The 13,954-nt window shown below is 35.0% G+C and overlaps 1 protein-coding gene across 1 annotated transcript in view; it reads right to left on the bottom strand.

Annotated features, from left to right (window-relative positions):
* Positions 1 to 13,654, bottom strand: part of LOC150106782 (aspartate aminotransferase, cytoplasmic-like) — a 29,402-nt gene extending 15,748 nt beyond the window's left edge. The window contains exons 1-2 of the mRNA XM_090393481.1: positions 13,444 to 13,654; positions 5,469 to 5,650 (exon numbers count right to left, since the gene is read on the bottom strand). Coding sequence (XP_090249607.1) covers positions 5,469 to 5,650; positions 13,444 to 13,654 — 393 coding nt within the window. The remainder of the gene's footprint in view (positions 1 to 5,468; positions 5,651 to 13,443) is intronic.
* Between the last annotated feature and the right edge of the window lie 300 nt (positions 13,655 to 13,954).

Below are 13,954 nucleotides of genomic sequence, written 5' to 3'. Positions count from 1 at the left end.
TTCCCCGCCTTCGATAAAATGAAAACTTCTATCTACCGAAATCCTGTATGAACCTTTCAGAAGTTTGTGAATCACAATAATATCATCCCCTTCCCTCTTTCTTCTGTTTGCTAGTGTCTGCAGTCTATAAATTCTTAATTGTCCAAATAATTGCCGGGCTGTATGGCCGAGTGGTTAGCGTATCCGCTCTCCAGCCAAAAGGCTGCGGGCTCGAATCCCGCCGTGGGCATGGATGTTTATGATTGTCTGTGAAAGCGGTAGTGGTGGGCGGTAGATGGAGCTGGTGTAGGTGATGATGGTAGTTGCTGTTCGTTGTAGTTGGCGAATTTGAGTGGTGGAGACAGAGTTGTAGAGTAGATGCAGAGTAGAGTAGCTCTCTCACCGACCCTCTTCCTTCTATATAACAATGACGTACTTCAGTTGACCTCTAACCCAATACACAGTTTTGCAGATGACAGCACATTACATTCCTACCTTTCATTTGAAAAACTCTACTCTACATAACTCACCTCATCACAAAGAATATCAACCACCACTGCCCTTAATTCTGATCTCCAAGCCATCCACCAATGGAGCTAGACAACCTTGTCAACTTCAACGCTAGTAAAACCCAGTTCTGTCTTATTTCTCACAAAAAAAGAATCATTTTCCCCCATTCGATAACACTCAAATTCTCAGACAAGATGAAATTTCTATTCTCGGCGTTACTTTGATATCAACCCTCTCCTGGCATAAACACGTCACAACCTTCCAAAAAACTAGGTTTTCTCTTTCTCTCAAGACGCTACTTCACTTCTAAACAGCTGTTAACTTTATACAAATCACAAATCCGACCAGCTCTCGAATACCGCTCTCACATCTGGAGTGGGGCTCCAAAAAGCTCCCTCAAAATGCTTGACTCAATACAGAGGAGAGCAATTAGACTAATAAATGACCCATCCCTCACCAACTCATTTCCCCCCACACACACTTTCACATAGACGCTTGGTCTCTGCAATCTGTATATTCTATAAATATGTCCATGGGAAATGTTCATCTGAAACAGTATCAATAATTCTCCCACCCTGTACTAAATCCATTGGAACACGTACAGCTGCTGCCCAACATCCTTTCGCAGTACACCTCGAAACCCACAGAGCAAGTTTATTTTCCTCCTCATTCATCCCTGTTACTGCAGTACTGTGGAACAGTCTTCCCCCCAGACATATTTCCCAAGGAATACAACATGCATGCGTTCAAATCAAATGTAAATAATTTTCTCCTTTCGCAACCCACCACCCATATACGGTACTAACGTACTGTAGGTTGACCAACCAACCTCCTGTATATGGGCCCAACATAAAAAAAAAGATAATGCACTCCCTTGATGAGTCTTTGAACTCCCTGGAGGTGTAGCGTAATAATAATAATAATCAGTATTCCACAAGCCTGATATAATTTTAACATGCACTTTCTCCAATATATCAGAATCACTACGGAAACCAGAACTGCGCACAATAGTCCAAGTGAGGTCTTATCAAGGCCTTGTAAAGAGGCAAAATGACATTTTTGTTTTTACATATGAAAGTTCGTTACAATTGCAATTATCTGTTAAGTTGTATTTGCAATCTTTTCCATGGTCAATGAACTTCAACTTGCTATCTACTAACACTCCAAGATCCCTAGCTGGTCAGTTTCTTCCAGCATAATCCCACCAATATATACGACATTGGATATCTAATCACGCCAAAGTGTATAACTTTGCATTTACTGGAATTGAACTGACATCCATTTGCCCATGCCCACAATTCTAGCCTATTAAAATCATTCAAGTACTGCATATCAACAGCATTCCTGATTGCATATCTTTCAATCATCAACAAATAGCTGTATGTCACTTGTCAAGTTCCTTCCTAGTATTATTAATACAGATTGAATAACAATATAAGGAGGCTGATCCTTGTGGTACACCACTAGTAACTTTAAATTTTGCAGATTCAGATCCTCCATATACCACTTTTTGATATGTGTCAGACAGCCATCCTCTTAACCCTGCCAATAGTTTTTAATCCAATCCCATATTCTCCAATTTACGCAACAATCTTTCATGCTGCATTCTGTCGAAAACCTTAGCAAAATCCAAACATATCATGGTGTATCCATTGATATACCTTTGAGCTAGACAAAATATAACACCATTATCGAATGTGAGCAAGTTGATAAAACATCACCTTTTTTTGGTAAACCTGATGTTCACTGACAGTAAAGTAGAGATTCACTGTCAACCCATTTCTGAATGCGAGCTCTAACCAACTTTTCCAAAATCTTCACCACCACCCCTGAGATACTGATTGTTCGATAGTTAGATACATCAGTCTTTGCACCTCCGTTGTACAATGAGATTACCATACATCCATTCCATTCCTGGGGTATCTTCCCTGTTATGAGCAAATTATATAGCCTGGTCAAAGGAATAGCCAGTTCAACTGAACACTCTTTTAACACCCGTTCTGATATCCAATCAGTTCCTATTGCTGAATTCTTATTCAGTGTGCGCAACAGCTCTAATACCTCGGCCTCACAGACCTGCGTTTCTTCATTCAATGAAGAGGTAGAAGTGAACTTAATGTTGCATACACCAGGTTGATAGCTTTTAGGAAAATGGGCACTCATTAGTTGAACAACCTCTTCTGGATCTGTCATCCTCACACCATCTGCATTCAGATGAGTTATTCTTTGATATTTATTCTTTCTTTTACTTGCAGCATTTCGAGAGAATTCTTGTGGGTTGTCTTTAGCTTACAGAGCCAGTTTCTTTTCATACTCAGACTTAACATTTCGTACAACAGTTGTGACTACTCTAGCTTGCTGCGTATAATTTTCATAACGGACGTCATTCTTAAGCACACGGTAATCCTTCCACATCATCAGTTTCTTACGAATCTCTTGCTCAATAAGATTAGAGATCCATTTGACTTCCCCCGTGTTTATTCTTTGAACTCCCGGGACACATTCTGATATTGCATCATTTAAGTATTTTTTTAATGCTTCCCATCCAGCAACCGATACCATTCCGCTAAACTAAGTTTACTCCTCAATTGGTCATAATTCCTGCTTTGTAGTTCAGCATGTAACCTTTTCTGAATGGAACATTCATAAACTTATTCATTTCCCAAATGAGTACCGGATGAATACTGTCACCAGTGGGAAGTAGGATAGTTACATGCTGCTTGAGGAAATTGTCTCGCTATAGCTCAATAAATTCACTTTCATTCTTCTTATGAGATTTTACTGCTATCCAATCAATAATTATTCGGATAATTAAAGTCTCCCATTATGTTTACTCTTTTCGCGCCTTCGTCTCTATTTGGTGATTCATTTCTTCATCGCTAGCAACCGATCCATGAGGTTCGTAACAATACCCCCAGTGTATAACTAATCTTGTTTATATTCCACCTCACACCAGATGGCTTCAAATTCGCTGCTACATGAAATACTGTTAGTAGTAGTACTACAATCGTAGATCTCAACTTTAACTGAATTCAAGTCATCCGATATCATTAGCAATGATATTGGATCTTCCTAAAAATACTGTATCCTTTACACTCGATACCAGTTAGTATGTCTGATTCTGATAGCCAGGCCTCACTAATGCCTACAATCTGAGATCCCGACATACTGACTAAGGCAAACAAGCTCTACTCATTTGTTTATGATACTCCTAGCATTCGTGTCTAGACATAATAATCTATCTGCATGTATATTCTTTTGTATATTCTTGTATTCTTGGACAACTTGCAAATCTCTATTCTTCTTTTGTGCTTTATACATGTAGACATTTTTTCATGATGGATCTGAACCAGGCGAACACAAAGTCGAAATCGTTTTCTCCTTGTAATCATTTCTATGATAATGCCCATTCCCGTTATTAGCACAATTATATAACATTGTCGCTCTTACACTCATTTTCTCACCATTCCTCCCTTTATAATTTAGTTATCCTGATTCTGTGTGTTAGGTCTCATACCAGTTATTAGTTTCTAATTAATAGTTATTAATTCATTTTTATCATAGCGAGGTAATATTAATGTCATTATTTGGGTACATTTTAGGACTCACCGTTAGCCCACTCTTATCCTCCTGCACAGATTTCATATCAGGTTTACTCTCTTCATCACTCTTTATTTTATCACTTTTCTCAACTTATCATCATTAGTACATAATTTTTTTTTCTCTCTCTCTCTCTTCAATGAAAATAAAAATAATCCCTGTTACTTAGAGGATTTCACCCGCATTTTGGGGAGGAAAATCCCTTCCACCTAGTATGAGACTAGCTAACGCACTTTCAATAAAAAGAGTTCTGATGAAAGTTCATGTTCTAAATGGAATTCGAGCTGAATGCTTCCCAGACAAAGGATTCGTCTATACCGACTGAGCTACGAAGGGTCTTCAGTTATTTCCTAATATCATTGACATATACTTTGAGCAAAGGAGTCTTCCAAGAAGGCAAGGTAAATATTGCTGCAGTTCGTTTGTTGTGTTCACCAACTGAAAGTGTTTTTTTTTTTAATCTCATTGCCACACTTTTCTCATGTAATATTATAGATTCTATTTTCCTGAGTGGATATTTTAGTTATTGGTGTAAAGATAAAAAAAAAAGACCAACTTACGCCAACAGGGATTTGACCTATACATTATTCTGAAGTGAGCACAGTGATACAGCAATTCTGCTCCCAACCGGAGTGCTCCATTACCACCCACTGTTTGAACAGAAATCACCTGAAATGAAAATTTAAACATGATCCCTGAAATCTGTCAACTCAGTATGAAAAATATTTTTTTCTTATAAAATACCGAAATAGTGAAATGACTTTGAAATATTATTTGAGATGGATTATAGAGAAATTTGTAGTCTTATTATGAAGAGAGAGACCGCGGAAGGGGAAAATGTTTAGCTTATAAATAAAAAACAACAATACGTAATCTGATTCGCTGGACTTTCTTGACATAATCTTTCCAGAAGGAAATAACTTTTATGTAGGACTTGAGCTTAAGCCCAATGAATTCTATGCTTAGATGGCAAGGTATGATTGACTAAACCAGACTTATCAGACCCTTGAAGAAAAATATACTCTTGATATTTCTCCAGACGAATATGAGTTGAATGACCCGACTGTCCATAATAAAATAGGCTACAAGACAAGGAATCCTGTAAACACCCCAGAATAAGATAAGAAAGATAACATAAGAGAAAGGAGGATATTTGTCTATCAGAGAGAGAGAGAGAGAGAGATTAGGAAAGAATTATTTAAAGAACTAGACGGAAAGAAACTTGTAGGTCAATCTGCAGAAGAAGTCTTGCTTTTTTTTTTTTTTTTTGCAAGATATACTTACTTCTATTTTGCTTATTTCTTCAAGTTTTAGAAGCATGACGAAGACATAATAATGTATCACATTTATTATATAAATTTGACTTTAGAGTATCTTACCCTTTTTTCTTGAAGTGCAGGACATTCTTTTCCCAAAAGCATTTCTGCTGCCACCTTGCGAAACTCACGTAGTCCAAGAGCATCCAAACTTTCATATTTAAGTGAAATTGTCTTGCAGACATCCGTTTTTGCTTTTTTGATAACGGGAAAAGTAAATTGTTTTCCATCCTCTGTTAAGAATACTAGCAACAAATTGTTCAAGAATCAGAATACTTTAATGTCTTTTTTATAATTTGTTTATGAAAAATAATTATTAACTGAATATTATTAATGTCAGTTCAGTAAAAGGTACTACATCTTTTTAAAGCAATAGGAGCACAACTGCTAATAGAATAATTAATAATAACCTAATTAATAAGAATAATTAATAATTAATAATAATTAAAAAAATTAATTATAGTTGGGGTGGGGGGGGGAGAATATAGCAGTGATGAATTTAATTTTTAGTTCTAGAAAAAAGATGACTGTCAAATATTAGAGGGAAGAATTTGAAATATTAGAAAAGATTACATTTGGAATATACTTATTAAAATTGAATATTTTTGTTACATTAATATAATTTATTATGATTCTTCACTTAATTGCATTTGTTTTTCTTATAATGCAAAAAATACCGATTTCTTTTCTTTCTTTCATTTTTCTTTTTTTTTTATTATTATTATTTAACTGAAAAATCACAATATTATTTTGTTCTTATTTCTTGAAGAAGCACGGAGATTTCCAGTACTCGCCCTCCGGATCCAATACAGCCATCGGGATATTGGATGATCCACATTTTTTCAGGTAAAAAAGAGTTTGAATGCGAAGGCCGACTTTCTCCCATAAAGTATAAAAATCAATATATCAAAACGCTTATTAAATTCCCTGTGCACAATTGCCACTCCCACAAAATGGGAAGCGAGGGAAGGGTCACAAACCAACTCATATGTATGAGTAGATGGGGTGGTGATGGGGGAGGAGACATAGGCTCATTACGTTATTTATTACCAATAAGCATTTTACATTGATATTGTATAACATCGGGATTTCTAGATCGTTTTAATTTTGTATAAATGTCAACTTATCATACTGTATGTATGCAATATTTACCTTTCTGTCTTTAATCTCTCTCTCTCTCTCTCTCTCTCTCTCTCTAGAGTCCCACCCCAACAATGAGCTGCCTCAAAGGACCACCAAGTATTTGAAGTTCTCGATAAGTTCTGTGTGCAAAGATTTTCCTTAATACCTGTAGAATTATAATTCGTTTTGTCTTATATGTATTTACAAGGTTCATCTCTAAATTTATTTTACTGATTATTTTAAAAAGTTGGTACATTGCTCCAGCGCTGAGCTGATTGTCTGGAGTATATTATGCATATCTGATGCTTGTTTTAGTTTCCTTAAAGGAAGATTTTAAAGAGATGATGCTGAAGAAATAGAATATAGAACCTTAAAATATTGTGTTGTGGCAAACACACAGACAGACACACACACACACACACACACACACACACACACACACACACACACACACACACATATATATATATATATTCTATGAAGTGTAATTTATGTTATTCACTGGTCATCTACTTGAGTTGGTAATACAATAAAATATTTGAAATAAAAATACAAAGTTGTTCATCCTTATGCAAAATAATTTTTCGTTTTTCATTCCTTTTTTTTTTTTTTTGAGTGGTACCTATAGTGATCAGAGGCATTGGAGGAGTTGCCAAGGGAGCCGGTGTTAGAAAGGTCCAGTGAATGTGGGCCTTTCTAACACCTAACTGTTTTATCACTTTTCGAAATTGTCTCACTGAAAAAGGCGCATAGCTGCGAATTTTCCAAAAGCGCCAGTAATCTAGCTACACCACTGATAATGATAATCCTAATATCTGGTCCTCAGTACAATCCTGCACAAATACTAATAGCTCATTCTATAACATCCTCCTTTTTTGTCAACTACAATTTATGAATATTACCGAATCCACTATATGCTTAGTGTTTGCAAGTAGTTATAATTCTCACAATGTGAGAATTTTTATTCTCACATTGGATTTTTATCCTCTTTTGAAAGAAATAATTGAACTAATGGGAGAGTTTGGAGAAATAATGTTATGTACTTTGAATTTTCAGCTGTTGGTGTATAAATAATTGAATTACAGAACAAACTAATTTAGCATCATAAACCTCCGATGAATGAATGAAGACTTATGATCTAAACACTTTAAGGGCTAGTAATCTGGAGCAGCGCCTATCAGTAATCATGTCCCATTAAATTATACTAAGTCACGTGATAAGCAGCAAGAATCACAGTTTATTGTCAGGTAACTGTCATCATGAGAACACTATTGTGCGTATTGGAGGTCAGAGTAGCTTAAAATTACCATATTTGAAATCTAGAGGATTACCAGATCATATAATCATTTGCAACCTCATGTGGGTATGATTGTAATTAAAAAAATAAAAAAAATGAAAACTTATATCTTTCGTAAAAGACGTTGACACTGATCTTTGATCATATGACTTGTTAATCGTTAAACAGTTTCTTCATCTTTCAATAGTGTGTACCCATTCTATTTTTAAAGGAGAAATCTAAGAAGTGTAAATAAATATCCAATGGGTTTTATTACTGCACTGAGCAAGTCTGAAGTAATCACAGTATTTTATTTACAGGTTATTCGCTTCTAGCTTTTTTCATCAGGACTGATACTGCTGCTGATTAAAGAATAGTTCAACGAGAATGTGGAAAATAAATTATGTCTTCAAGTAACTGATTCGTGGTAGTATCTGTAAAATGGTTACTTACACAGCACGCCTTCTGCCAGCAATGATATGAATAGTAAATATGATGATATTATTTTAAATTAAAATTAAGGAAACTCTTCACAAAAAGCGATCTTTAGATGCCAAATCATCGCAGTGATTCTCTGTTATATTAAATTCTCTGTTTCTGTTGATATTAAAATTGTATTTTTAAGTAAAGATATATTAAACTGGACGGCTCAAAATATGTTCACGTAAGTACCTGATCTAAACACTGAGTATCAACCTTAAAATCTATGCAAAGGTAGAATTCTCATTAATTACGAAATAAAGCTAAACTTTGCATAGATTTTAAGGTTAATACTCAGAAGTGTTTACGACGACGAAAAAGCGTTGAGGCTTCGCAAAGATCATACTGAATTACAGTATTTAATTGGATCCATCAATTAATGTCTTTGGTGAATATCTGTCCAATGTAACATTATAATGAATGGGAAGTAAAAGCAATTCATATCACACACACACACACACACACACACACACACACACACACACACACACACACACACACACACACACACACACACACACACACACACACACACACACACACAACACGAGCGTTCGTCCAGTAGTACAGTGTATTTATATTACTTTACTTTTATATTTTTTCGCATCAGAGATGTATGGACTACAGCACATACTCAAAGAAGGCTGAAGAATTTGGTCTTGTAGTCAGTCTTAAAATTAATACAAGTCGTAGCATTCGAAAGAAGAAAAACCAAGATTATTCACTGTAACGAAATCTTGGATACGCGTTTTTTTTTGGTACTTATAATGCTCTTCAGAACATTCTGAGTGTTAATCTTAACGACTGTTCACCATTTTGGCTGAGTGTCTTGCTCAATTACATTTAGCCCAAATTAATAATACGCATAATTAACGTGAAACAAATTTTAATACCAAAATATCTAAATTTTTCCTCTTCATAAGGAGAGGAAACAAGGCCTATTACATTGCAATTCGAATTGACTACTTTTATCTCCTTTATGGAAAATAGTTCTCCTGGATTCGACTCGTCTTGATTTTTTTTTAAATATTTAAATTTCTTAAATTAAGGGGATATTAAATCCTACATTATTTCAAAGCCGAATAAGAAACTCAAAGATAGGAATCAAAGAGTTTAATGCCGAATATAGCAAACTATAAACGTTTCGGCGAATTGTAGCGTATGCTAAAGCACATAGTTCAACACTAGGGCAACTTGTTGCAAAGGTGTAAAAGTTCTGATCACTATTCTTAGTATTTCCCATAATGTAAAACCCATCTCCTAGGAGATGTATGATATGATGTTATACATTATGGTGGAAGGTCACTACTCAGACCGGTTTCGACCTTTATTGAGGTCTCATCAGTGAGTAGGTAGGCCAAGGTAATATTGAAGTTATAGCGAAGAGAACTTTTATATACTTTTCTATACGAGTTGTCAAAAAGGTGCACCCATAAATTATTTAAAATAAAGAGCAAGCAAAGTATATAAAAGTTCTCTTCGCTATAACTTCAGTATTACCTTGGTCTACCTACTCACTGATGAGACCTCAATAAAGGTCGAAACCGGTCTGAGTAGTGACCTTCCACCATAATGTATAACGTCATATCATACATCTCCTAGGAGATAGGTTTTACATTATGGGAAATACTAAGAATAGTGATCAGAACTTTTACACCTTTGCAACGAGTTGCCCTAGTGTTGGACCATGTGCTTTAGCGTAGGTTACAATTCGCTGAAACGTTTATAGTTTGCTATATTCGGTATGCCTATCTTTGAGTTTCTTATTCGGCTTTGAAATAATGTAGGATTTAATATCCCCTTAATTTAAATAATGTTACATCGCCGAAGTGAAGCCTATTGGCTCTTTATTTTAAATTTTAAATATATAAATTGCTCTTGTTTGTACTTTAGTATGAAATGACTGTTATTTACTTAACTGCTGATGTCACTTTGTTGAATTTTGTTATGAGTGCTTAAGTCCAATTATTTTAATGAGGATGTCCATGAAATGTTGGAGAAAATTTTGTGGTGTTAAATCATTTTTGACTTAATGATTCGAATAATGCGAACCATTAAGTTCCTACGTCCACGTTTCTATTCTTCACCATATTCTCGGCGGTTCTTTCTCTTTCTGTGTCTGAGTGAAGTCATAACTCTTGCAGAGAGTATGTATATGGTGTATTCGTGGAGGCGCCAGTGTAGTGTTATTTATGTTGAGACTATTTTCTTTTTATATGCTATAGCAAAGAAGAAAAATAGTTTTTTTAAAGAGCGCCTATGTCATGTTTTATTAAGCTTCCAGTATTTTTTACTGATCAAGCTTGAATGCAAGAGACGGATATTCAAGTATTACCTCATGGGGACTGATCTTAGATACTAAACTTTTCTTGATATATCTCCACAGAGCTTCCGGAGAGCAATTGGAAGAACGACTGATCATTGCGTCCATCCACAAAAAAGACGCGAGTTCAATTCTCGTCGTGACGACAAGAATCTTTATGTAGGCTTTTTTCAATAAGGTGAGCTAACCGATCTTATGAGGAGGTAGTAGGGATTTTATCCTCGAAACTCGTGGTTTTCATCCTGCATAATAACAAGGAGATCGGCCAGAGAACGCACCGCTCGCAATTTTCAGATAAAACTACTACTGATGAACTGTAGGTGGCGCAGCGTGTAGATAGTGACATTATGTTTAGCTAGTGGATAGAGTGGTATAGACAGTGGCTTGTGTGCAGTAGGCTGTCCGCCCGAGATGAGTCTTTGGACTACTTAGGGGTGGGTATTACGTGATAATAACCCTTTATGTATGTAGTAGCCAACATAGGTTGGATTCCCAAATGCCACTCTTTTTCAACCGTAAACTGAAATTCAAAACGTTTACCTCTATAAAGCCAGAAAACAAGCCTATCAAGCACAATTAAACCAGATGCATAGTAAAAAAGTAGATAAGTAAATGACTTTGGTTTCGAATTTCATAAAATAATTAACAAAAGGATTAAAAATAAGCGAGCTTGTGAAACTCTTATTTGCTTGTAGAATGGCGCATTGAGTCAAAATAATCCAAAATTGGGCTACAAACTGGAATAATCAGAAAGCCCAGAAAGGAAATCATATCCTTTTAATAAATCTGTAATGTTTGCTAAAGTGATATATGTAAACAGGAAGTTACAATAACAGGAATTATTAACCACATCGACGTCAATGTGGATAAAATACATCACTTCTCATACACTTCATATCAATCATATATTTTAATGTAATCTCAATAGCATTACAATTTCAATATGCACTTCGAATCCATGGTAACCTTGACGTTATACAAATCATGGCCTGTTGAGTGGTTATGTCATTAGGATTTAGTTGAAAATTACTAATTTTCCTTACAAATTGAGTGTACTTAATATAAACTGTTTTTTCCCTTTCATTAAAGAATTTATGCTAGCAGATGAGTTTGGCCAATCTGTGAAAAAATTGTGTCCATTAAGTACCGGCCACAGACGTATATAAGATTTGTGAACTTTACAGAGGATATAAATTCTAGGTGAATGAGCAATTGCGTGTTCGCAATCCAGAATATCCAGTTCACAAGTAGCGACTTTATCAATTATTTATTTAAGTTAATAATTTGGCTAATGGCAGAACTGCGATAAATAGATTTACGAATAGGAGAATCTGTAAAATAATAACCAAGACTACTTTCGGTCTTGGACAATATGAAATCCCCTCCCCTCCCTTATTGAAGAGAGCATCATCCCTTTCAAAGTCTGCAAAGCCTTATGTCTTGAGGAAATAGTTGACTTCTAGAATTTTAATGGGAAAGAACATGAACTCTTTCTTGTAGAAGTAGCTTGAGAAGAATGGGTTATATCAAGGGCCATCGCCAGATTAGATCGCGCCCTGAGGCAAACAATTAAATATCATCCCTGATGGATTATAAGACAAAAATATAAGAAAATCTCCAATTGCTATTTTGTTTTTATTACAAGAGAAACATTAATGCATACGATTACATAATAATATTACTTAAATGGTTGCTCTACGGGGGATATCGCACAATAAAACTGTTTATAAGCTCTTCTAAACTTAAATTATAAGCTATGTTCGTCTCTATCGATATAGTTACTAGACTAACCAATCTTCTTTGGGTCACTGCTGTTCGCAAATAATTTTTAATCAGTTTAACCTTGAAAAAACTTCTTTCCGCACTTGCTAAGCTAACAGGAATTGTTAGAGTAGCGATGGCGCCTATTGCAATATTGCAATATGGCTGAACGAGCGCTCTTATTAAGCCTGCGCCGTGAGGCTTACTAAGAGCGCTCTATGCTCCCTCTATGCTACACCCTGTCGACGGTACTTATATCCACAAGAAAGTTCAGTTAAATTATTTTATTAAGTAGTTTACTATTATTGCATGTTGTCTTTTTCATGATTTCTCAAGTACAGTTGTGATTTCTAAATTTTTAAGAAGATATATTATCTCTTCATCAATATACTAGCAGAACATCCCTTAGCAGCAAGCACGAGTTGATATTAACTTCCAACTTTATTATATGCATTTTTTTTAATTGCGATAAAAATTGTACAACCATGCCCTAGGGAAAACTAAACAGATCAATAAATGATGACAGCAACCAATTACAGTATTCTACAGCAATGCAAGAATATGTTTTGTCGCACGAAGTAGGAAATTAATACAAAACAAATGCGTTTCTTGCTAACGGAAACAGGAAATGGATGCAACTTCTGTTATTACGAGTACGTTTCCAATGCTTATTTCCCTTCTGTGATTAATAATAAAAGTTGAGTACAATAAAGATATTATTATTTATTGTTACGCTCTGTTTATGTTATTTATTTAATTTACAGGGGCATCTTTCTGGTCACAGTTACGTAAAAGAGAAAAAGAATTTCTTTGTAAAGTAGGTCAGTAAAAATTCAACGTCAATTTTGCATAGATAATTGGAAATATTGTCAACACATTGTGACTACTGGTAGAGGAGCATTAAAAACTACATTCTTGTGAGTCTCGTGTACAATACTCTTATTGCCAAACGTCATGAAGAACAGTATGTAAAAACACTACTTAAAATCAGAATTTGAAACATAAATCAGTAAGACAACTGAAGTTTTACTATACTTACTTGCAAATTGTTTAATTTTTTAAAAAAATGACCTTACCTCCTAGGCTAAGATCAACTTTGTCAGGAGATTTATCCTTTTTACATGCTCTCATTAACTCAAATAATTCAACAACCGGCGCAGGTTCAACGCATTTAAAACGCGAACAACTAACAGAATCGATACAAGTATTATTACCGATGATATTATGGGACATCACGCTCCCTTTAGTTTTCACTAACAGTATTCTCGGATCATGTTCAAGAAACATTTTAGTTATCACATTTATCTCTTTGATAAACTAGTCCTTCATACAAAACTAGAGCATCATACTGATAAATACTGCCTTGCGTTTTTTTTTTATCGGAGATTTTTTTTTACAAAAGCGAACATTTAAAAGTGTCCTCGCTCTAATTTTTTAACACATTTGAATACGCTTAAAGAACTACATGAAATCCCACATGAATACAATAGAAAACGTATACAAATATGGTTAAACACATGATGTTAGAGAACGTATTAATTTTCAGATTGAAACAAGCACTTAAACTCACAATTTTGGATGAATAGT

The sequence above is a fragment of the Typopeltis vanoorti genome, chromosome 5, assembly GCF_054136105.1.
Source record: "Typopeltis vanoorti isolate ZY-2024b chromosome 5, IOZ_Tvanoo_1.0, whole genome shotgun sequence".
Classification (NCBI taxonomy): domain Eukaryota; kingdom Metazoa; phylum Arthropoda; class Arachnida; order Uropygi; family Thelyphonidae; genus Typopeltis; species Typopeltis vanoorti.
This window is presented reverse-complemented; position numbering and strand designations above follow the sequence as displayed.